Source organism: Polyodon spathula, chromosome 5, assembly GCF_017654505.1.
Source record: "Polyodon spathula isolate WHYD16114869_AA chromosome 5, ASM1765450v1, whole genome shotgun sequence".
Classification (NCBI taxonomy): domain Eukaryota; kingdom Metazoa; phylum Chordata; class Actinopteri; order Acipenseriformes; family Polyodontidae; genus Polyodon; species Polyodon spathula.
The window spans coordinates 64073100-64098321 of NC_054538.1; the positions used below are offsets into that span (position 1 = coordinate 64073100).

Consider the following 25222-nt stretch of genomic DNA (forward strand, 5'->3'; position numbering starts at 1 on the left):
GAAAATATGGGTAATTGATGTGACTGTTTCTCTACTCCTCCTTGTATAGCTTTGCAGAAAAGCATTCAGAGGAGTAAAGCATTACATGCAACTGTACCTGAAGCCCTTTTCCCTTCCAATCTGCTGTTTCCACTGGTGGTTACTGAGCTAAATAACAAACTGACGTCAGAAGTGGTAACATCATTATGATTTGTGCAGCTGCAGAAGTCATAGAGTAATGGGCTTTGTTGTCTATTATCAGCTGTAATTATCAGTTAATAACAGCTGATGTCAAATGTGTTCAATAAGAGGGTTTACAATGCTAGCAGAGTGACTCAAGTCACCCATCTTAAAAGTGGTTACTATGGCAACATTTGTTCCCTTTTGAGAATGGCCCAACCGCCTTCATTTAAGATTGTAAGAAATGTGTGTGATGTGAAAAGATATTATCTGGATGTTGGATTTTAAAGCTTTCAGATTAGTATTTATTGTTATCTTTAATTACCTTATACCTTTTAAAGTTCTCTTTAGTTACATATATATATATATGCAGTTTTTGTCTGCTGTTTGAGAGCCCTCGTTAACCTCAATACTGTTCATAAATTACAGGGCAAATTATTACATACTTCCTTCTCCCGAATGAATATAGAAATCATTTACCCAGCAGCATAGTCAAACTGAAATGCAGCCTCCTGTTTCTAGATTAATCCAGCTTCTACCCTGTTCTACAACTGGCTGGAACTGAATGGCACATGAGGCCAAGCGAGCTGCCCAAGGTGAATAGGGATAATAGGGCTCAGTCTTTCACTCTATCCTTTTGTATATTTGAGATACTATAATTACTGTACAAACAGTTGAAAATGGTTTCATGAACTGCAATAATTAAAGCAGCTCAATGTAAATGTTATTGTCTCTAGGGTGTCATTTAGATTGTTTTATATAATTCACAACAGTGATAGAAATAATTACAAGTGAAAGGTATTTACTTGGTTCAGTTTAGTGAATTTGTTTCGGCACATTGGAAAAATGCAGAGTGCTGCTTACAAAAACCCAACAAAGCCTGACAAAGTTGGAATTTGTGGAATGGCCAGCAATTACTTAATATTGTAACTCATTAACATACCTTGGGAGTACACTGTTAACTATTCAGTACTAAAGACCAAAGGTACCAGCACAACAGATAAAGTTTTTTGGGTCATTGAGTAATTTACTTTTCAATTTAAACACTATGTGAGTAAAATGCAACATCCCCTTGAAGTCATGAGTACTTTCAGTAAGTACTGTGCATATGGTTTTCCTTATTTTCCACCTGAAAAAAAAATCCAACAATGCCATTTTCGCAGCCATTTAGTCCTGCCTTAATAATATGAATAATATTATTGAAGTTGTTACTCTCGTTGTAGTTAGCTACTGCATTCACAGGGTCTCCTCCCCCTGGTACTAGTTACAGTTTTTCTCGTTGTTTTCTGTAAATCAACCTTTCTCAGTCTCCTGTGGTTTCCCTTTTCAAGTTGACAGACACTAAAAAATAAATACAATTAAAAAAGTGTCTGTGGCAGTCCCTGTGCATTTGTATTATTTTGTATTTGTTTTGTATTAGTATTATGATTTATTTAGGTATAAATATGACAGCGAAAAGCCGAGTTTTGTTATTGTTTGGCAGCGTGGATGGGGAAGCTCCAATCACACAAAACCCTGTGCAGAAGGTGACCATCTCCCAAGTTAATTCACTGATTAATTTATTGTTAAACAGGAGACGGTCACCAGTATAAAACCCTGCAGTTTTCCCTGCTCTGGGTGGAGTGTTTTGGAGAAGAGAACGAGAGTGAGCGAGAGAGGACGAACCAAAAGTAAAACAAAGCGAGAGGATCAGTGAAGGCAATTGCCCAGCCTGACCTGGCTTTTGTTGTATTTTTAATTGTGAGATGTTGTTTTTGTTTAAACTTTGACTTTACTTAGATTGGTAGGTTAGGTTACGCGGGACTAAAACGATGCAGAGAAATCCTAAGGATCAAGAATCCAGTCGCTTATTCACCAATCACAAGCATGCATTGCAAGTGATGGATTCAACTCTACGTTTTAAAAAAAAAAAATGACTGTATCGAAGTGGTTTGAATAAAGAAAAGCACAAGATGTAGTTGTGGTCTAGACTCCACTGGTACTGTGATAAGCAACCACTGGAACACAGTGGGCAATAAAATGAGTTCCGGTCCATGTCCATAGTGTTCAGGGGTCTAGATGATGTAACTCAGAGAATGGCTCTACTTGGCACATGTCGTGAAAGTCTACATTGAGTCCCACAAAAGCAATAGCCTGGAGAGAGAGAGTGACAGCACAGCTGATACTGCATAGTAGTGGAGATACAATGGAATTAAATTGGTTTGGTTGCACCAGGGAAGTCTTACTGTATGTGTGGCTTATTAGTAATTACATTCAATGTGCCCTTATTTATGCTCTGAAGCCTGAAAATAGGTGTATGGCGCCTATTGTTGTGTGCCTAAAACATCAAACGATCGATAGAACTAACCTGCATAACTGATACACATTAAGGATAAGTTTTTAACACTGTAGTATGCTTAAGGTCACATTTGAGCATGCAAACGTACCCAAAAGTACCCAAGCTGTGTGATAATGTTCTATTATAATAAAAGCCCCCTATGTGTGTTCAGTTATAGGCTTCCCTCTGCTGTTTGTTTGTTCATCATCCCAGTGGCGATGCACGACTAAGCATTAAAGCCTCCAATCTAATCTAGGCTGCATTCAATAGGCAGAGTGCTCTGCCGTGGCACTACGTAACATAATTCAGCTCTTCCTGAACGGTGTGTTACGAAGAGAGAACTTTTAAGATGACGGAAAACACAGCACTAGAGCTATTTTTGGAATTAATTTATGGAAGTCCGTGCAGAAAATATGCCGTTTAATGCCTCTATTGCACTTGCATTGAAGGCCAACACCATGGCTTTAGCGGCAGTGAATTAAAACACATGCAAGAGAGTCCTGTACGAATTTAAAACTCAGTACTGTGATTGTTGCATATCACATGTTTTAACAGGTGGCTACAGTGCAGTTTACGCTTGCAATTAAGATGTTTCTATTATATGTAAGTATTGTTGTACAGCCAAATGAAATTTAAAAAAAAAACTTCCCAAAAACAGAATTTTTTTTTTTTTAACAATTATTCAAACAAGTAACATTTTTATACAGCAAACAAAATAAAAAAAATAGAAACTTTCCAAAGAGATTATTTCTTTAATAATTCTTTGAATACATCTGTGAATGACTTGAGCAGTTAAGTTTCTTTGCTTTGCAAACTTCTGCATTTCCATGAGCTCCTGCATCTGCCTTTTCTGTTCCTCTGCAAAGTCTTACAATTGAAGTAGTATCGTTTGCTTGTTTTTTCTCTCTCCAATATGATTTAAATCTTACAGTACATAAAGTTCTCTTGTTCTAACGTCCCCTTTCTACACGAAAAAAGGGTTTCAAGTTTCCTGTGTAGCCTATACTGATGTGCTTTTTCATCCGAGACTGTGAAGACTAATCTCGCAGAAATAGCAAAGCTATATATATATATATATATATATATATATATATATATATAATATATATATAGTGGTGTGTACCCCCTTCTGTCCCAGGGTAGGGTGAATTAGTGAGTTCTGCTGTATTCAGGCTATTTGTGAGGAGCGTTTCCCGGTCGTCACAGAAAACATGTCGCCATTACCCCGTTCACAAGTACCGATGCTGCGATACACTATGTTAAAAAAAAAAAGACAAAACGTTTTCTGGTTTATTAATTTAAATTAAATTTAGTTGATAGTTTAGCAAGAAGAAAAAAAAAACCGCGGTTTTTGTTCAACAGGAGTGTGTCTCTAACCAGTGGTTCCGGTTAACTACCATAATTGTGGTGAAATTACACCACGGTTGCCACACAGTTACTGCATCTCTGCCATTTTAAAACCACTGAATAAGCTCCTCAGAATGTTAGCAAACGTTATGAAGCGCTCTCAGCGTGCAGGTCGTTCAACAGAAAGCGCCACTTAACACTCTGGAGCGCTCTGCCTGTTGAATGCACCCCTGGTTTTCTGTGTCTGGTAAGAGGATTTCACTGTGCAGAGGAAGATCTGAATAGATGTCACTTTAATATGCAGTGACAGATTGGTGTCATATGGGAAAACACACAGAGCCAGGCTGCATCTGTCCTCTCCCGGTCTTATGTAACACAACAGCATCTTTAGGCTGACTCATGCTTGATGAGTACGTAAACTGAAATAATGGCCAATCCTGTGCTGTCTTCATGGAGTCATCGCTATTTTACAAAGCAGAAGGTGCTTGTCTTCTTTGAAGGTAACAAATCTTGCACTCTTACAAATGTGTTGCCTACCAATTACAATTAGGATTTCAATTTTACCTCAAGGTTATGTAGAACAAAAGGCAGCTTAAATCTAATAGTGAAACTGGTAAGCTTTTAATTCTTGACTGTTAACTAGTGTCTCTAGCCATGACTTAATTATTGATAGCGCATCTGCAAATTGCTCTTAGAAAGGATTTTTAAAAAGATGGTGTCACCTACATTTTCCTAGCAGGATTAACCTTTGTTACAGTATAGACAACATATACAATAGCAGAGTTTTTCCATTTTTCATTAGTGAAAGTCAGTCTGTTACAGTAAAGGTGAGTTGTAGGTATTGTCAAAGCCTGTGGAATTAATCCTTTAAGTTTTAACTTAGAGAAAAAATTCTGAGAAACAGGTAATGGACATGTGAGGTGGAGTATGGGTTCTCATGAACATTTATTAATACCTAAAAGACATCAGGGTTTGTCTGACTTGTGTTGCTGCTGCAGGAAGGAAGGTGTGAACAACTCTTGTGAGCATTGCATTAGATAAATGGATCATAGAATTCGTTTCTCCTAGCGAAATATTAGGTAAGGAGAGCGGCACCTAATCATTTTGTACAATGGTTAAGATAATAGCTATACCCTTACCTGTCAAAATGTTATTTACGTAAAATAATACGAGTAATGGCAAGTATAGACTTCAAAATTCTACATGCTTTATTATCTAAAGCAATTACAACATCACACGGATATTCACAGTAACTTGAAAAAGTATTATCAGGGTGAGAATTTTTAAAGAAAATATATTTAGCCTTTGTTCATTAGGTAAAGTAGACATGCAAGAAAAGGCTGTTGGAAACAATAGGTAATTACAGTATGCAGCAATCACAACACCGCCAGCTTGGGTACAATTACTGAAGAGCAACCCATCTGCTGTACAATCTTACAGCTCTTATATTAATATTAGCAACAATTTTTAACCGAGATGGTTCACTCAGTAAAGTATTCATTAACGTGCCGTCATACAGGTTTTATTTTATGTGGAGAATGAATCAAGACATTCTTTTCCACCCATGCAGAGCTGTGAGTTCCCTCAGAATCGAGTGGAGAAGCCTTTGAAATCCAGTTTGGAGATCTTCTTCTCATTGGAGAAATCGGCCCGGTCAATGCGAGAGCTTGGACTCCCCACTGTGCTCAGCCACTTCTTCCTGTAGAAGAGAGAAACATTGCAAGCTGTTAGCATGGAGGCAACTGGTACAGTGTAAGGTTCTCTTGTAATTACAGAACTAAGGGCCAGGTATTCAAAAGATATGCAAGTTTTGCAAGGGCAGTTGGAGGAATGTTTTCCCCTCAATTCTGCCTTGAGAAAAAAAAGAGTGCCTGCAAGTGAAAAAAAACCAGAAAAACCCTTACTCATTTTTTTCTCAACTCCGGAGGAGGAGGTATAAGTCCACCTACAAGTGTGAAATTGAAACAATAAGTTTTCCGCAAATCACAGTGTGACAATTTTTTTTGCATGTTTTTGACTTCACTTAACTAATTTGCAAACAATCTCAAATACTTTAAAAATACTGCACTTGTTTTCCCCAATCAGTTTTGTACAAATGCATTCTACACTGAAACCCTGGAAAGGTGACAAGGGCTCATTTATCTAAAACTCATTGTCTGGCATTGTCACTGTAGCCTTACATTACACATTTACAGGAAACAGTCTAGGGTTTAAGGGATGATTTACTGATTTAATGATATTTACAAATCACTAAGGGGATGGATAGGCAAAACAATACATAATTCTGTCAATCCAACATAACTCATAAGGTTCAAACTACATAACTTATCTGAAAAGGTTATATAGGATCTTCGCTTATTGAATGTGGTCATTACAGTAGCTGCACAGCAAGTAGCCACGATACATCATGCCATATGAAAAGAGGTGAAATGCATCTGCCCAGTCATCCATTGTATATTGATCTTGTGTTACATCTTCATTCTGAAGTCAAGCATATATGGGCTAGACCTACTGCCTGCAACAAGCTCTGTCTGATTTAGTCCATGCCTTAATAATGTGCAGAAACAATTCAATTTCTTGTAAGATCTGTTGGTGTACCGTACGCTACAGTATATACAAGCTTGACCTAGATACAGCACTTTACTCTAGTCTGAGCTTTTAAAATCCAAAATGTCTTAAATGATTGGGTTCCAGGTGTCTCTGCGCTTATATCATTATAAGTTATCCTCCAAAAATATGACAGACTTTCCATACGCAATCAACAGAAGTACAAAAAAAGGTATTGAATGGTTTGACATTTGTTTTCTTATTTTAAGAGCACTTTCCAAACACTGTTTGACTGAGCAAGCTTAGGAACTCATTAGGTTGGTCAGCTGCATCCTGATTAGTATCCATCAAACATTTCAGCCAATGTAGATGCAGTGACATTGAACACTGAGTGCATCCAGCCATATGAGAGCTGCTGCTGGGATCAAAGCATAATTATCTGGAACCAGCCATCATGTACTCTGCAAACAGGTGGTATTCCAGCTACCCTTTCAATATAGAATTACTGTACTGTAGTGAACAGTGGTGCTAAGCCCCTTCACAACAGAAGCACAACGGTGTGTTTTTCCTTCAAAGTGTTTATACTAACACGCGAGGTAATGCTTGCACAACTCAGTGACTGTTTGCCGCACTGCTGTTAATGTATATTCTGTTTTTTTGGTTAAACTGATCGAGCTGCTTAAATTCTGCAAAGCAATCTAAACAGGATGGCTGTATCGCATCAAACATTGTGGTATGTTGTTTATAAAAGGCTGAAATAAAATATGCTGGCTGTTCCACCAACCTTACATACAAAGTGGTGTACTTCATCTTAAAGTACCGGAACGCCACTTAAAATATTGATTTTTTTTTTTAAAAACAACTTATACGAATTCACGTTTTATTTGTACATTGAACTTGAGGTAACATTTAATAGGTAATGCAACTTTTAGACTACTCCCCCAGTGCTGCCAGATTGGCGTTTTTCCAGCCACATTCAGTGGTGTAGTGCTATATTTAGAAGTGAGGGGTCGCTATCCCCCCCACCCCCACTCTCGCTCTCTCAACCCTTCCACGCCGCCTGCATTCCCCATTTCCCCATACACAGTTTGTCATTAGTAATTACGGTGTCCAAGGGGAAAAAGTAGACCGGAGAAAAAGTGGATCGCAGTCTAGAATTTAAAGGGGAGGTTCCATTGTTTCTAAGGTTTACGCATAGATCGCTGTACTAGTGCTACATCTGGGGAATTAGTAGATCGAGCCCAGGGAATAAGGTAACAAAAAATAAGTCCTTTTAAATTGATTTTGTAAGAACAAATTTACATAAGTAAGTAGATCGGACATATTTGACAGTATAACGATAGATAAGAGAATGCTGTAAAATAGGTCTTCTAGTCTTTTATGTTTCTTTAAAACTAGGCTGATTATGTTTTGTCTTTTTAAACTGTGACAGTTACCGCTAGGCCTACTGACAAAATAATATAATCAATACTAATAATACTGTATGATTGTATGTCATTAGAATATATCATTAAAACATTTTAATTTTGATTAAAGATTGACAACATTTTGACATGTAAAGCCTTTTAATAATATACAGTAAATAAATCTTTGCGATCACACATCAACTACAGCCTACATCTGACTAACAACGACATTTGTAAATACACACCGGCAGAAAAAGTTGACAAACGTTTAACACTTTAGTCCGAGTATAAAGACATAACAGAAAACTTTGCATCACACATATTTTACAGACAGAAAATAAATAAACAAAACCAAGAAAGAGGTGTGTGAACACATTACCATACGATCTGGCAAAAACAATGATCAGACAGAAAATGCTGAGTGCAGTTAACTTCCCCTTTAATCAAATAGTTGCCGCGCCTTTCTTTTACCTTAATGCGCTTGCGTGATCTACTTTTTCCCCAGCCTACTTTTTCCATACGACAACTGTATTTAAAAGGGCTAACAAGTGTACCAATTTCAGACAATCAGGTATTGAGGTAGTATTGTAAAGCAACTAGACTTACAGCTATTTATATCAAAGATACATCAATAAACAAATACTATACATATTTTCACAACCAGCTTCAAACACTAATACATGCAGGATTAAAATGCAGTCATTATTATTATTAATCCTGTGCGTAACACTCCCTCATCCCCCTTCTCGTATATAGAATGGTTTGGTCAAGCAGCCGCTTGAGAGGTTTTGAAACAGAAGTGCATCTGTTTGCAAAAAAAGATGTGTATAAGGCCGCAGGTACCCTTTATTTGTTTGTTGTGATTGAGTCTTTTAAATAAACTTTTAGTTTACTTTATCTACATTATTTCTTATATACAAGTCTAAAAATAAGAACTGTTGCAATTATTACATCTAATTGTAAAACGCTGACACCTCAGCACAGTGTTGATACAGGTTCCCTTCACCTCTCTACATTATTCATACCTGTTGCTCCAGACCAGACACACTATAAATCTAATATTTATCTCTCATAGGTTTTTTTAAGGTTATTGTATTCTTTGACTATTTGTATAGGTTATACACCTGTATATCTCCATATATTAATACATATATTCTACATGTGAAGTACGGAGGTGCTCTCCCTGCCCAAGAGAAGAGGGGGGGCTGTGCTCCCCCCGACCCCCCAGCACTACACCCCTGGCTACATTTGGCTTGTTCTGAAAGCAGCTAGCAGGTAAATGTTGTCTTTGGTGTTTTGGCTATTTTTATCATGCTTGTTTTTTTTCTGTTCCTTTAGACTCTGAGGTCATCTCCAGCGCAGAACTTCAATCACCAGGATGCCCTGTACTATATCACATTTTCCCCTCCATCTTTTTTTCTGGAGCTCTGCATCCAATGAAAGTACGAATTACACAAAGGCTCAAATTATTTTTTATTCATCACCAATTTAAGAACTGTATCAGTGCAATTTTTGTTGTTTTCGCATGTATTTTTAAAGACTGTCTGTCGATAGTTCTGGACAATGTAATTTTACACTATATTTTTTATATCTTTTTTCCCTCGACCTCGGCATTTGATCAAAAAACAACAGAAGTTCTGGCAGTGTACGTTGTGAGAAAAAAACAACAAAGCAGATAAATAGATAGTTTATAACATTACACACCAGTATTTTATATTTTAAATAAATGTGCAGCACTTACTTATGCTTTTGTATCATATAGTAAATCTTAAAAGCAAGGTCAGTCATTCATTCCAAGCCCTGGGTCTCTGCACTGACCCATATATACAGCAGCTTTAAACCTGTGTTTATGGCCACAGTCATAGGATTTACTTTTGAAAAACATCTTTAATATAAAATGAAAAGATATTATTAATAATACAAATGTAAAATGACATGTAAAATCAATGTTTTAAGGGAATTTTAAATAGCTTTCAAACCAGCACTGTTTTTCTATTTTTCAAATTGGGAGCACAAGCACATACAGTACAAAAATTAGTTACTGGGCATTCATATGAGAGTTTAATTTGTCATATTACATTCCAATACTATAAATTCCAAAAATCAGTGTATATATGTTTTGCAGCTGAATTCCATTATGTATCACAATACACAACGCAATATTGCCTTCAGTATTGCAATATATTGCAATACAGATCATCAGTCCCAATACCTACCCCTACTTACTAAGGTTGTAGATGACACTGATATTCTCCTTCTGCTGCCGGTTGTAAGAGGAGTAATTTACACAACTTTACATTGTGTCTCTAATTACTGTGTATTTACATAGTAGTTACAATTACATATGTACTTACACATAATTACAATGTTATTAGACTTAGTTACCATGTACTTAATGTGTAAATACTTTAAAATAGATATAAGTACACAATTGTATCTGAAAAGGGTTAGGGTTAGGGTTAAGATCAGAGTTGGGTTTAGAGTTAGGGTTAGGCTTAAGGTTAGGGATAGAGATAGGGTCATGGTTAGGGTTATATTGTGCAATAAATGTACACATTAAGGGCCTCATTTACAAAACGGCACTAAACATTATGGTGCAATCAGTGTGCACGTTAATGATTTCCATATTTACTATTGCAATTTTGATACTTGCATATTATGGTGCACGCTACATTTAGAGCTTCACTCTATGGTAAGCAGAATGAATATGTGATTTTTATCATAATGCATGCTGATGTATTTAAATGAGCATCCAGCTCAGAATAATAAGATGAGCTGTATTCACATGGTATTTAATAATTTTTCAATGGCAATGTTCAACACAATATCAAAGATAAAGATGCTCTTTCTTTTGCATGTTTCAATTAAATTAATGTACTCAGCTTAACTTAGTGTGCAGTCCAAAGTTATAAATGGGAATACTTTATTTGCGTAAGGATATTTAATAAAAAACTAATCATTTTTGGGGTCCCCGAGTGGCTCATCCAGTTAAAACGCTGCCGTTGGGAGCGCAGGATGAGTCACACAGCTTGGACGGCATCAGTAAAGAGGCCGAACTTTGCTGGGGACTCCGAAGGGGGGTTTCCCATTGATTCTGATGCTCCCTGGGTGGGGATGGGAAACGTATACAGACACCCGGTCAGGCTTTATTGCATACATAGACAGAAATATACTACTTTACACAAAACACATTACCACTGCATGATTCCTCGTCATCAATTTTCAATTAAATTAATCAACATATTACTTCATGTATTTTATAGTACAGAAATAGGCAGATATAACTAGAAGCAGCTTTCCTAGAACACTGACAAAAAAAACTCAATATCACAAATGTACATAGTAGGAAATAGAAGAGTATTATACTTCAATGGAAATCTCAAACAGTAATAATAATAATAATAATAATAATAATAATAATAATAATAATAATAATAATCATAATATTTTACTTTCACTGGCAATCTCAAACAGTAAAAAAACAAAAAAAAGTCAGCGAATATAATGCTAAGGCTCAATATTTAACGTATATTCCAAAATATAATGTTTTAATAGCACTGAAAACCTGTGAAAATGTGAAACAGTAAACAGCAGCACTATGAGATGCACCTTTTTATGAATTCTGTCCGCACACTTGGCACTTCTTTTCTGGCACACTTGATAACGATGCTCATTATGTGTTCTAATTCTGCAGTTTTTCCACATAATGCCTGTTGATGCAGAATCCAGAAAATGGATACTTCTGCATTTCTTTCTTTAATTTTTCACAGCACTCCGCTAGCCAGTCCACTCTTTTGCCCAGTTATATATGGTGCACCATCTGTTGTATTCCCATTTAGTTTCTTCCAAGCTATTGCTGCACTTTCCATGGCTTCTTGAAGTTAAAAAAGTATTTTCCTGTGGTTGAGTTGTTCATCCTTAAACTTAAAAGCTCTTCAATAACATTGAAGTTAACATTACCTGCCATTTCGTTTCCAACCAATCAACTTGAATGTTCTATTTTTTCAGGGCATACTACATCAGCTGTTTTAAGCATGCACTTTTCCAAATTCACCATTTGAAAAAGGTTTGGCAGCACATGCAATTTGTTTGCTAATAATACAACTGGCTTCCACAGCACTTTTCTTCTCATTGTCAGAAAAACCTTTCGTTAAGACACCATAGCTTCTTTAATTTCCAGTAGACTCAAAATACATTGCTTTGTGCAGCGTGTCATAGTGACATTTTAAGTTAGGATCTTTCATAACTGCAACGGTTGCACTGCAAATCAGACATATTGCCTTGCCGTCAAAATTATTCAGTGAAAAAATAATCATCTGGTTAATGACTTTGGAATCTTCCGTGTTCCACCTCCACCTTCCGCTTCCGTGACATCTCCAACTACTTTCTGGCAACTGGTTTAAAATTTTAGACAAAGTAAAAAATAAATAGTTTAAACAAGCCTTCGCTTCGCTATCCTAATCAAAATGGTGTGTGTGTGTGTGTGTGTGTGCGTGTGCTGTTACACGTGCGGGTGAGGAAACGGATCCTGTGTGCCATTTGATTGGCTATTTTACTACCTCTGTGAGCTGTGATTGGCTTAATGAGAATGTCACTCATACACACATATTATATTAAAAGAGGCAGTTTGTTTAAAAGAAGAATTCCAAAACAATACAGCACATCAATGCAATTTTAGAAATTAATGGGCGCCCCTGCTTTAGAGGGTTAACTATTTATTTTAAACTATGTCATTCAGCTTTAACTGCAACCTATTTAATAACCTGCAATTAAAAAAAAAAACTTCTAAAGCTCACAGGGAATTATATTAAATTTCGCACATAGAGAACAGGCTTACAGGATATGAAAGTGGGCTTCTACTAGATTGCTGGATTCCCCAGTGTGATGGGTGCTATTGATTGTGTGCACATAGCATTGTCACCCCGATCCATGCAGCCTGCTCTGCAGGGTGACAATGCCGACAAGGAAGAGAACTGAGGCTACATCTCATCAATCCATATTTTGTCACAGGATAGGACTGTAGACTAGACCTCTTATTGAATATTGCCAAGAAGAAGGAATTGTTAATTGATACAGATCTTTTAACACAACAGTGTCATGAAACTACTGTTGATGCTTTAGCTAATATATAGTATATGTTAAAGATTTTTGTGTAAAGTTTCTAACCATAGGCATTTAACAGACAGAAAACAGCCATGCAGTACATTTCCCAGGGGCTAAGTCAAAAGAGAAGTGTTGTCTTGCATTTTTATTAGAATCAATGCCTTCTCAAGCCACTGCTGAGACAGCATAGACAGCATAGACAGGGAGTATAACGGTGAAAAAGCCAGCCTACCTCCCTGTCTTGAAGGATTTTAGCAATTAACTCAGGTTGAAATCTTAATTGGAGAACCTTGCCAAGTAAAAAAAAAGAAAACCAGACTGTCAACTGAAAAAGCTGCATGATTTTGTCTCCTAAAAATACTTTTATATTTCCATTTACTGTACAGGTATACTGTTGATTTTCTGTTTGTTAATTTAATAATACAAAATACACAGGTAAATACAATGAATACATTCAATTTTAGGACCCAAGTGCAGTTGTAGTAAAGCCTACAGTATCTGTTCAAATTAGTGACCATCTGCTGTGATAAAAATGTTGCTCGTTTTAAATGCTGTCATTACAAAAATCTATAATAGTAAGTGTATAGTCAGTAGTCTGCTGCAGGATGCATTACATGGAGGATGCATTACATGGGTCCAGTATTGTTAAAGTACACAGTTTATGGACGCCCATACATTATATTGTAACAAAATACAAATAGGTACTGATATTTTATTTTTGATGCTTAGTTTAATATATCAAAAAGTGTTGGATATTACAGGGTTATTGCCCTTCTTGTAGCAGAAAGCTCAAACACTGAGTATGTAAGCTATACTGTACAAACGGTTACTTCCATCTACCCAATACTAGGATGAACTGATCCTGCTTCAACTTTCATTTTCGTTTAAGGAAAAGAAGGTACTTGAAAGAGCAGCCATGTGCGCCCCACCTAGCCAATTGGACTGAAAATACCAAAGTACATTCCCAGGACAATAGGAGCACTGCAACTGTGCTGCACATAATACACACTGTACATGAGAAAGTATAATGAGACTAATCCATTTCCAATACAATGTGCAACCCAATACCAGATAAGAAATAACAACTGGTTAATTTGGTAAAAACTTGACCACTATTCTTCACTTTCTAAGGAAGACTTGTATAATCTAAAATAAAATAGAAAAGAATACACATTAGCCTCACAGACCTGGCTGGCTAAACAGCCATATTCCATTCGACCCTGTGCTACACGACAAAATATTAATGAACTGCCCATTTTCTATTCTCTGTTTTGTCCTGGCAGCCTAATCTAATCCCCACAGAGTTCCGGTTCCAGCTCTGAAGTGACCGGCTCCAAGGCAGTAAATACAAGTATATGCCCTTCAGATAAACATTTTTTAAAAAGGTTTAGGAAATTCACAGCATGGACCATTTTGGCATTTCATAAAAGAACATGTTGTGCAAGATTTTCAACTGGAAAATGGGAGAAAAAAATAAAAAAGCTTAGCTATGTTGACTCTGAGCATGCGGTGCCTCCCTTTAAAAAAAATGAATGACAAGAAACCCAGTAAAGGCTGTGCTTCCAGACAAAGTTCATAAACCAATACATTATTACCAGGACCCAGCGTGAGGTATAATGGTTCTCATATGGATGCTGGTGGGTGATTTAATCTCTGAATAGAGCAGCTGAAACGTGAAGAGTCTGTCACATGCTGAAGCTGTTCACAGTCACTGTTTGCAGGGATATGTGTCGCTGTGTGCATTTTGAACAGGCTGAGGTACAATAGCTTCTTGGAGTGAATTTACGCACAAAACTAAATTGGTTTTAGTTTGGTTGGAGTTCTTTTTTTCCCCAATGTGCTTTTCTCACTGCTGTGAAAATGTAATCTTTTTCAACATATATGCATTTGCCTTAGAGTTTTTTTTAATAGATCATTTCTTTCTATTTTTATTTACAGATGCACCAATATTTAAATGAACATCAAAAATAAAATGTAATTTCCATATTTGATTACACAATTCCCTGCAGTCTCCTGCCTTTACTTACACAGTAATCTGATGTATACTGAGCAGAACTGATGCAGGCACATGTACTGTAGCAAGAATGATCACATATAACATATCACTTTCTGTATATAAGAGAAAATCAACCAAGTAAAAACTGATTTCAAAGTATATGTAACACTGCATTGATCTAATTGTATCTTGAGTTACATATGAAAAGAATCAGGTTTCTACCAGAAGTATTACTTTATTTTTTTGAAACCAAAAGCAGCCAGTATTTGGTTGTATCTGTGTTACTTATCCCAGAATGGAGATTTCAATGTTCATCTGTTGACTTAGTGGAGGCAATCCAGGAACTGTGACGGCTTTAGTCCCATCTATCTGATGAATTGCTGTAGTTGTTCTTTGAGTCTTGTTCTCTTTTGGCCAACTGAAGTCTCAGGTGTGCTGTTTTTCCAATTTCTTAATAAATTGCAATGACAACAGTCTCAGGTTCATACAGTTCATAACACTGTGATACCTGGGCATCACCATATGTCAGATCAGACTTATTGGGGAAGATGGATCGAGGTTTTTCTATCAAAATGCTGCTGGAACCGTTTTTGTTTTTGTTTTGTAGCTCAGGTAACAGACTGAAAAATGTGTTTTGCTGCTTACATCAAGTTTTTCTTTTGACTTTAGACTACTGTGAGACCATCCCTAAGTCTCACATGCTGGGATTTGACAGAACACAAATCCTTGTCAACATGGATTTTCAAAAGCAATTATATTTGTAAGTAATGCATACCACAGATATTTCAGTCACAAATATTGAAAAAGTGTAATATTTACTACTGGAGACACACACCTGTAAAGGATGCCATCTCCTCTTTAAAAAGAAAGCACATTATAACAGGTCAGATTTTTGTTCCTGCTCAGCTTGTAAATCTGTTTCTGTGCAAAGGAAAAAAAAACAAGTGGGTCACAGGTTCCTCGGAGAGTTCTGATGCTAAATTTGTTTCACAGAACAGCAGGTCAGATCTACCCTCCTGGTGTCTGATATGACCGCACACTTACTTCAGACTGACAAACCGTGACTGGCAAAGAAAACCAACCCTTGATTCACTGCTAAACATGTTACTAATTTCACTTAGAGGCTCTCTCCATGGAATACGCAAACAGACACAGCAAACAGGCCGATGTAACCAATATGCTTCTTTTTTGTGAACCAAGACCTATCCAAGATACAAGTGAATCTTAAATCAGGGGCGACTGGCAGTTTCTGCTAGAAGTTAAAAGACTTAAAGAAGCGTTTATGCTTCGGGACATCGAAAGTGCAGGGACTAGCCTGACAATGTAACGTTGTTGAATTAAATATTCTCTTTTTTCTTGCCAGCTGCAATACTACTATGTTTTAAAAATGTTCTGCCTAAGAAAACGCCATGGCAACAGCCTCTCCCAAGTTATTGAGATAATTTGCATTTGTTGAAATTCAAACTGTACAACAGCAGCAGTTGTGTACATTGTGTTACAAAAAGCAAAGGTGAAAGGTACGTACGTTTTGCTAATAATTCTGTTCAAGTGTTTAAGATGTGTTTTGGGAACTTGTCAGTAAAAACGCTTAGCTTATAAGAGCTATCAAGTCACAGCAACTAAGCAAATAGCAAAATAATAGCCAGGGCCAATGCCAGCACCAGGGGCCCCAACACCAGAGGGGGGCCAACACACATACAGAAATAAAATTGGAAATATGAGTACACGTACTGTTTCTGTGCCAGCTATCCTACCCAAGCAGTCTAAGACTGAAATGTTTCGCTTTCACTGAACTAAACTAAGCTGTATGCGTGCAGAGCAGTAAAGCTTTCCAGAACTCCCCTTTTTTTCGTTTCTTTTTTCCAGCTTGCAGTAATGTCTAAAATGCAGCAGCAAGATTTATTATGTAAAAAGAAATTGCGCTACAGTTATTCATTTGATTTGTTTATAGGCCTAGTGCACAGTTTTTTTTTGTTTTTTTTTAAATTAGACGACTCAAAATTAATTAAGAATTTACCGAGTCGAAGAGGGGAATGAAAAGCTGAACTCGCGTCACTGGTAGTTTTTATTCTCTTTTTGAGCTGGTACAACTCCAAAAGGAGACTTGCTATTATTTGTACTTATATATTACTAAAAATCATCAAGGTTGTCATCACTCTTCCAGTGACCACTGCAAGCAATGCGCATCTGTTTTCTTTTTTTAAGTTTGGTTAAAATCTATTTACAAACTTTCATGACCAATCCTCATCTGAGTGATCTGCCTGTAACAGCAACTGAAAGATCACTGGTAAATCAAAACCTTGATTTTGATGCCCTGGTTGATATCTTTGCAAAAATGAAGCCTATACGTTATCCGCTGCTTCACTAGGTTTATTAATGCAATGCCAGCCGTTTGCTTTTTTAAAAGTTTGTTGCAGAGTTTTATTATTATGGAGAGGGAGCTCTTAAATGCATTCTTTGCCCCCCCCCCCCCCCTACCCCCCCCCCCCCCCCCCTAAAACCCTTCACTGCACGGACTGCCTGATTACTGAGAAAAAAATAAAAAGATCAATCACAAAAAATGTATGTGTATGTTGTTTTTTGGTTTACTTAATATTTCTTAAAGTGCATTTTATAAAACAGGGTATCTACATCTGGAAATTACTTTATTCTAACAATGGGGACTTAGCTTGAACATTGATTGGTTTCCAGCAATTGTTTTGTGGTAAAAAGCACAGCACAACTTGGCAGGCTGACTAGAAAAACTACTGATGTAAGAACCCATTCAGCACAGTATCTAGATTTAAAAAAAAAAGACAATGTTGTGTAAAACAAAAAAAGATGGCTATAAAAATCTTGAAAAGAAGAACCTTACAAGGGTTGATTTTTAACTCTTTTAACAAGGGTTGCATTTTGTATAAATAATCTTGAGAAAACATTACATTATCTTACATTATTTTAAATAGGCTCGTCATTATAATCAAGAGTGGTGTCTCCATGGTAACGGTGGCAACCAGCACACATAACTCAGTGTAGAATTTATTTCTGGTTGTACTTCGCAGGACTGCTTTTTCTCAAGGTAGGTAAAGGAGTCGAAAAATCAAAAAGCTTCCTCACGTTCACCAAGCCCTGTATTGTAGTTGAGTACCATATGTGATATTGGTGTTTATTCAATTGATCTGAACAGTCGTGGACTCAGTGTAAAAATAATAAATTAGGACCACTTTCCTTTTAAAGACAAAAATACACTTCAGAGACTCTCACAAATTCTTAGTTCTGCCACCATTTACACAGCCTGAAGAGCAATCCTTTAAATCATTTTACTGTCGCCAACGCTTAGAACGGGCACGTTTGTGTTAACGTGATTCGCCCAGTAAGCAATGGATGGTATAAACTCCCACACAATAACCTGACATTCAAAATGTCCCCCAATCACACCAATACAGTAAACAACACAAACAAGCGTGTATCAGTTAAAAATCTTTATTAAGACATGCATTACACTAATAACATTTTTTTATTAAAACCTATGAACGTAATAAAAAGCAAGTGCAAAAAAGTAATGCCAGTGTAGAACTGTACAGTACAGGCAGGCTACATTACTGCAAACTGTTTCCAGCCAAGAACTCTATGATACGCATCTGGGCATTTTATTTTTGCAAGTATGGATGACAAATTTTGTCAGCGTTTTCAAAAAAAATCCCAATTCGGCTCTATATCCGGATTCTGCTCTATAGCACGCCACAGAATTGCAAGCGCAGCACGCACGCTTACGTCATCGGTGTCTGTTTCAGGCAGAACGTCCTGGTCACTAAGGTAACACAGCTGAGAAATCTTCCTCTGACATCCTCTGGTGTTGTCAGAGTTTCAGATTTGGTTGTATTTTCGTCGGCACTCTCCTCAACTACAGAAAACACAGCTTTTTTGAAGCAACGTTGCATTGTTTGCTGACTGACAGAGTTCCAAGCATGCTTTACAGTATCTAACAGAGACATTTTTATTTCCACTGAATTTTCGTGCTGATGCGCATCCCTTTTCTCTTTCCAGCCATGCTTGCTGTTGCTGTCAGTGCTGTTTTTTCAAACTGTAAACCTGACATACAAGGAATAAATAACCACCCTCCCACTGCGGGGTATGCCGGCATTAGTATATGCAGTCGAAACTGTCCACAATCCAATGGGACAGTCGCTGCTTCGAGAGGGCTTGACCCAGGGTTCTTTCACCATGACAGACAAAGAGCTGGTCAGACTGACGCAGCGCTCTCGAATCGGGCAGAGGAAATTCAATCTCCAATCATCCGCCGAAGAAAAAGGAGGGGGATGGAAAGCCTCTAGTTCCTGAAAGCCGTAATCACCTTAGGGAGGAAAGCGGGGTTTGTGCGTAACAACACCCTGTTTCCATCATCCCAAACACGCATACAGGAGCTGTGCACTGACAGAACCTGGAGCTCACTAAGCTTAGCGGAGGTGATGGCTAACAAAAAGGCTGTCTTCATAGAGAGATATTTCAGCTCTATGGAATGAATAGGCTCAAACAGGGACTTAGTGAGAGCCTCCAATACCACGTCCAGACTCCACTCGAGGAGGACCTCCTTCCTAGGAGAACGTAACCGCCGAGCATCCTTTAGAAAACGGTTCACCAGAATATGAGAACCTGGAGAAACTGAGTCAATGGGGACATAGCATGCAGATATAGCTGCACTTTTAGTGTAGAGGGGGACCTGCCTGCCTCCAGCAGATCTTGCAGAAACTGTAATAGTTGATATAGGGCAATAAATGGGATCATGGCCACTGGTTATACAACATTTTTTTAAATACCTCCACTTGTAAGCATACAGTGCCCTTGTAGAGGAAGCTCTGGCGACCCAGTCTGACAGCCCTAGGCAGACAAACGGTCCCATTCAGGGGCCAGACCCACAGCTGGAGTCTACCCGGTTCTGGGTGCCAGAGAGTGCCTCTCGTCTGACTGAGGAGATCCATGCGCAGCAGGATCTCCCAGGGCTGGCCTTGAAGCAGCTGGCAAAGATTTTCAAACTTTCTTTTGAAGGCCGGGAGCAACGGTATTGGCAGGAATGCGTATAAAAGCATTCTTGGACACTTGTGTACAACACCTACTGGACCCCCACAGTGGTGGAGGGAGAACCATAGGTGGCAGTGAGTCGTCCCTGTCGTGGCAAAGAGATAGACTTGGGCCCTCCCGAATCATTCCCAAATGCAGTCTACCACCTGACAGTGGAGTCACCATTCTGATGGGTGAGGTTCTTCCCTGTAGAGGCGGTTCGCCACTCCTGGAAGATGAACAGCCCGGAGAGATAGCAAGTGCCTCCTTGCCCAGGTCAGTAGTCAAAAGGCTATGCAGTACAACCCTGGGGACCAAAGTCCTCCCTGGCGGTTGACATAATCTAATACTGACATGTCGTCCATGTGGACAAGGACATGTCTCCTCTGGAACACTGGGAGAAAGTGCTGGAGAGCGATGTGAACTACTTGCAGGTCCAGCGCCTTTTTGTGCATGGATGTCCATCGACCCTACCAGCACCCACGGTCTCCTCTACCAGTGCCAGTGACCAAGTGCAGCTCTGAGGCTACTGGCTCAGGGAGGGGCGCTGACTGCAGGATGTCATCCAGGCAAGCCATTAAGAGACTTGTGTAGGCCAGGTGCATTACCTGCACTTCAGCTGCATATGCTTTCTTGAGGTGGGCCACTGAGGCACCGAGGGTACAGAGGGCAATGAAGGCACCGAGCAAACGGGACGAAAGCACTGAGGTTACTGGGCCGGGTGTCTAGTCTGGACCGCGTGCAGTCACACAACCAATGCAGCGCGCAGCTTGCAGCAGTGTGGAGCACTGCCTACAGAAAGTACACAGAAAAAAGACACAAAGAGAGAGATCTTTTTTTTTTTTTTGGACCTACGCACCAAGGTGGGTGGTCAAGTGTATGCGAGTGGGCAGACAAGGTCATCATCCCTTTATTATTATTATTTTTATTTTGTTAGCTCAAAAAGCAGAGGAAAAAACACAGACAGCAGATGTTGTAGGTCAGAAAGCAGACTACAGTCGCCGAGTGCAGTTGTGCAGTGTTTCAGCTTAGTCCTTAGAAGTCGAGTTTCTGATTCCGAGGAAGTGGCAAGCCGACTTCCAGCAATAAATTGCAGTGGAATTAGCAGAAAAACTCAAAGTGAGAGCTCTTTTACAAAGAATCAATCATGCAACTGGAGAGGTTAGTTGTATCTACCTTACCTACCTGATTGAGAGAAGCAAAAACTAATGTGATATCCGTGGAGTGACTACTTTATTGATCAGTAGGCGGGACTGAGGACATCTAAGTACTGGATAGTATTTGCTTTTGTATCTCTATCAACTCACGGGTGAAATAAAACAAAAGCAACAGTCAGTCCTGGATTAATAAAAATATGCTATTTTTCAGTTTTAAGTAGCAGACACCTGGCGTAATATAAATTGCCACCCAAGGAGACATAATAAATACTTTCATAAAACTAGCAAGGAACTAAACAAAACAATAATTTAACAGTTCGTTACTGCAGTTGTTTCTTGCTAGATCGCCTTTACACTGCTGTCCAAAGAGGATCACAAGTATCATACTAACAAAGGGTCATACATACACCAGAAACAGACTGCTAAGAGTGTGATTAACAGACCCTGTTTTTGTGGTCTCTTAACTGGTAGGTTCTTAACACTCAATGCTTCTAAAAATAGAAATATGAAGCTGCAAGCAACCACTGGGCTAACTATTCAATATATATACGCAGGGTTTCAGAATATTAAAAACAGTTTTACCAAAACACTACATTTTGTCTGTGAGCATTCTTTTTTCTCCATTCTGTAAAAAACAAGGCTGTCCTTTGAATTTCGCAGTACGAATTTTTTGTGCTCTTCCTCAAAAGCAGAAGTGTTTTGATGCAGCCTGCTGACATTGCTATTTAGTGTCAACACAACACACTTCATGTTAACAAATTTGGCATTTTTGACTATGAACGCCTATTATCTTGTTCCTACTGTTGCTCTCAGTGCTTTTACAGTTATTAAGGTACTTTGAGGTTTCTCAGCTGACATATGGTAACTCACTCATGAGAACCACCCCAACGATGCACATACTAAAGCTGATCAGACTACTGTACATTTTTACCTGTAAGTGGGATGGTGATGCTGCAGGTATTAACCCAAGCTGTCAGAATTAACTAGCACTCTGTTTGTTCTTACAGAACTACTTTCAATAAGGCTTTTTATACTATAAAGAGCATGTGTAAATAGCAGTGCACACTAGTTCCCAGTAACACTTGATTCTTAGCCTGATAAGTAATGCTCTTGTCCAACAAACTTGCAATTTGCCACTTCAATCGCAGGATATCAGCACCCCTATCATAGATGTGAGGAGGACATGTGTGGATACAACTAGTGATGAACCTAATGATCCTTGCGAACCCGGTCAGACGAACCAGCGTAAGAGAAAAGAACCTCAATGGGCACAAGCCTGGAGTTAAATGGCCAAGAGTTTGTGAGAAAACTGCGTGGGACACAGTAAACCGGATCTCTGTTTTACTTTGGAAAGGTTAAATGGAACAGTTGAAAAGAAGCTGGATAAATTTGGGAACATCATCTACACATATGGAAGCGACAGGTTTGGAATTGAAAAAAGGAAGGAAAAAGTACAAACTATTCCTGGAAAGTCTAGACGGCAGCAGGCGATTAACCACTTAGTTAGAGAAAGGAGGCAGTTGAGGAAGCAATGAAGAAAAGCAGAACAAAGTCAATCTGTTACAAAGAGTCATAAAAGATAAGCTTGCAACATTGAGCAGAGCTGAGCGCCTATGGAAACGCTACAAAAAGAAAGAGAGTGCGAGAACTAACTTTTATAAAGATCCATTCAAATTTGTAAAGAAGCTATTCACCAGTGAGGAAAAAGGCATACTAAAATCTAAGTTCGAGCTGGAGAGATATTTGGCGGAAATATTCATAAAGAGATTTAAAAAGGCAGAAGCCTATGTCAATTCCTTCAGATATCCCACCTATTCATCCACCTGAATACCAAATGGAGGACTGTGCACCTAAGTGGAAAGAAGTAGAGCAAGCTGTGAAAAAAGCAAGGGCGTCATCATCTCCAGGGCCTAATGGAGTTCTATACAGAATATACAAGAGTGCTTCTGGAGTTCTTCGAATCCTGTGGAAATTGATGAAAGTGGCATCGGAAAAACAGGTTGTACCAAGAGCATGGCGCCGAGCAGGTGGGGTCCTTATACCAAAAGAAAAGGATTCTACAAGCATCGGTCAGTTTCATCCTATTTCCCCATTAAACGTAGAAGGCAAGAATTTCTTCAGCATTATTGCTCAGAGATTGTCAACCTACCTATTAAAGAACTGCTTCATTGACACTTCAGTACAAAAAGCAGGCATTCCAGGTTTCCCAAGATGCTTAGAACACATCTGCGTAGTCTGGCAACAAACTCAATCAGCAAAAAAGGAGAGGAAGGAGCTCCATGTGACATTCCTGGATTTGGCTAATACATTTGGTTCAGTGCCACATGAACTTCTTTGGGCAGCATTTGATTTTTTCAGCATACCAATGACAATAACAAATTTAGTGAAAGCCTACTTTGGAGATTTGCAAATTAGTTTTTCAACTTCATAATTCAGCACTACATGGCAATAATGGCAGGATGTACCATTTCTCCACAGGCTTTTACCATGGCAATGGAAGTAATTATTAGAGCATCAAAATGGGTAGCGGGAGGAGAGCGCATGGCTTCTGGAATGCGACTACCACCAATTCGAGCATACATGGATGACATGACAACAACGACACACTCTACAACCAGGTTTCTCAGAGATGTCAGGTTCAGTGGCCAAGAGTTGCATCACACAGTGAAGAACTTATCTGAAGCAGCAGAAAGGAGCAGCAACTGGCTGTAGCTGAGATGGAAAGATTCTGGATGGGGATCTCAAGCACAATAGAAAGAAAGCAACGCTGATATACAGGTAAGTAAGCTGGGCTGAGCCGAGTCGGGGATGCTGGGACGGCAGAATCACTGTTAAGCCCTCTTGAGGTGTCGTGGGCTAGTCGACGAAACATCGAGGATGGAAGGTGCCCACTTGAAGACCCCTGAGAGCTCAATCCAGACGGTTGTCATACTGATGCGCTGGGCAGACCGCACTGGGTTGATTCCTGGAGCCAGCATCGCAGCCGTTGTGTGTGCTGATGCACTGGGGTGGCAAAAAGAACTGATCCCTCAAGCCAGCATTACACTTCAGCAATCAACACCAGACAGAAGGATATCCACATCATCAGATGGAAAACAACGCAAATGGATGGAGATGCAGATGGATCACATTAGTTTACTGCAAAGCTACGTCTTAGTTGGTGCTTATCTTGGCGATAGCGGAGTTCAAATCAGCATGAAGATTAACATCTACTCTCATGTAATGGAAATCTCCCAATCTGTCACTTAGTTGTGAAAATAAATTGCTGGAAAATTGGCCATTAGTGTCCGTATCCCGGGTCATAGTTATTGGAAATGTTTACCCTGTCAGCACAGTTATAACTTAAACCCAATTACAGCCTCAAGGTGGAACTGACATGGCCCAGAAAATGTAACTGCTCCTTCCTGCAACTATGTTGTTATCTGCAATCCTTTCAACCGTCAGGCACTATAGAGATGACTAGAAAAGGTCGGCTGCTAATCCGGGTTTATGAACTTCATCAAGGCCTTACACAAGGACATGAAATAGGGTTAAACAAGGATGTGTGTCCGTGCATACCCTCTTTGCTCTCTACACAGCAGTTAAGCCTTTGCCGCCTGTGAGGGCGGTGCTTACATCAGGCTTCGGGTTGATGGTGATGTCTTCAACCTTTCCAGACTAAAGGCCCACAAGCACAGTCTGAGGTCCTTGCTGCGGGACTGTCAGTTTGCTGTTGATAGTGCCCTTGTGGTGCTGCCTACACAGGCCCTTCCGAACATCATGGATAGCTTTGCTGTGGCTGTGTGACAGTTCAGATTACAGTGAAACATCAAAGAGACAGAGGTAATGGTATTGAAAGTAGCTATAGTAATAGCAGTCTCACAGCTGTTCAAAATAGGGCCTTCTCATGCACATCTGGATTATTGTGTCCTACACAAGGAACAATATTGTAGATGATCCTAGTACTGGAACCCAAAACATTTATAAGGTTGTGACATTGAAATGAAAACCCAAGGGTTTGATGTCATCCACACTAGCCCTTTCTCCATGTTTGCAGAACCTTACTGTGCCTCCTCAGTTGCACTGAGAACTAAAAGAAAAAAAGCCAAATCTACAGTAATTACAATCAGATTGCATATCCAGACAATAGGAACATGTGCACACTCAAAGGAGC

At 38.9% G+C, this 25222-nt stretch overlaps 1 protein-coding gene across 2 annotated transcripts in view; it reads right to left on the bottom strand.

Annotated features, from left to right (window-relative positions):
- Nucleotides 1-5017: 5017 nt before the first annotated feature.
- The window catches only part of LOC121316155 (acylphosphatase-2-like), a 44766-nt gene continuing 24561 nt past the window's right edge, over nt 5018-25222 (bottom strand). For both annotated transcript variants that reach the window (XM_041250999.1, XM_041250998.1), the window contains one exon: nt 5018-5522. In XM_041250999.1, coding sequence (XP_041106933.1) covers nt 5408-5522 — 115 coding nt within the window. In that variant the 3' untranslated portion in view covers nt 5018-5407. The remainder of the gene's footprint in view (nt 5523-25222) is intronic.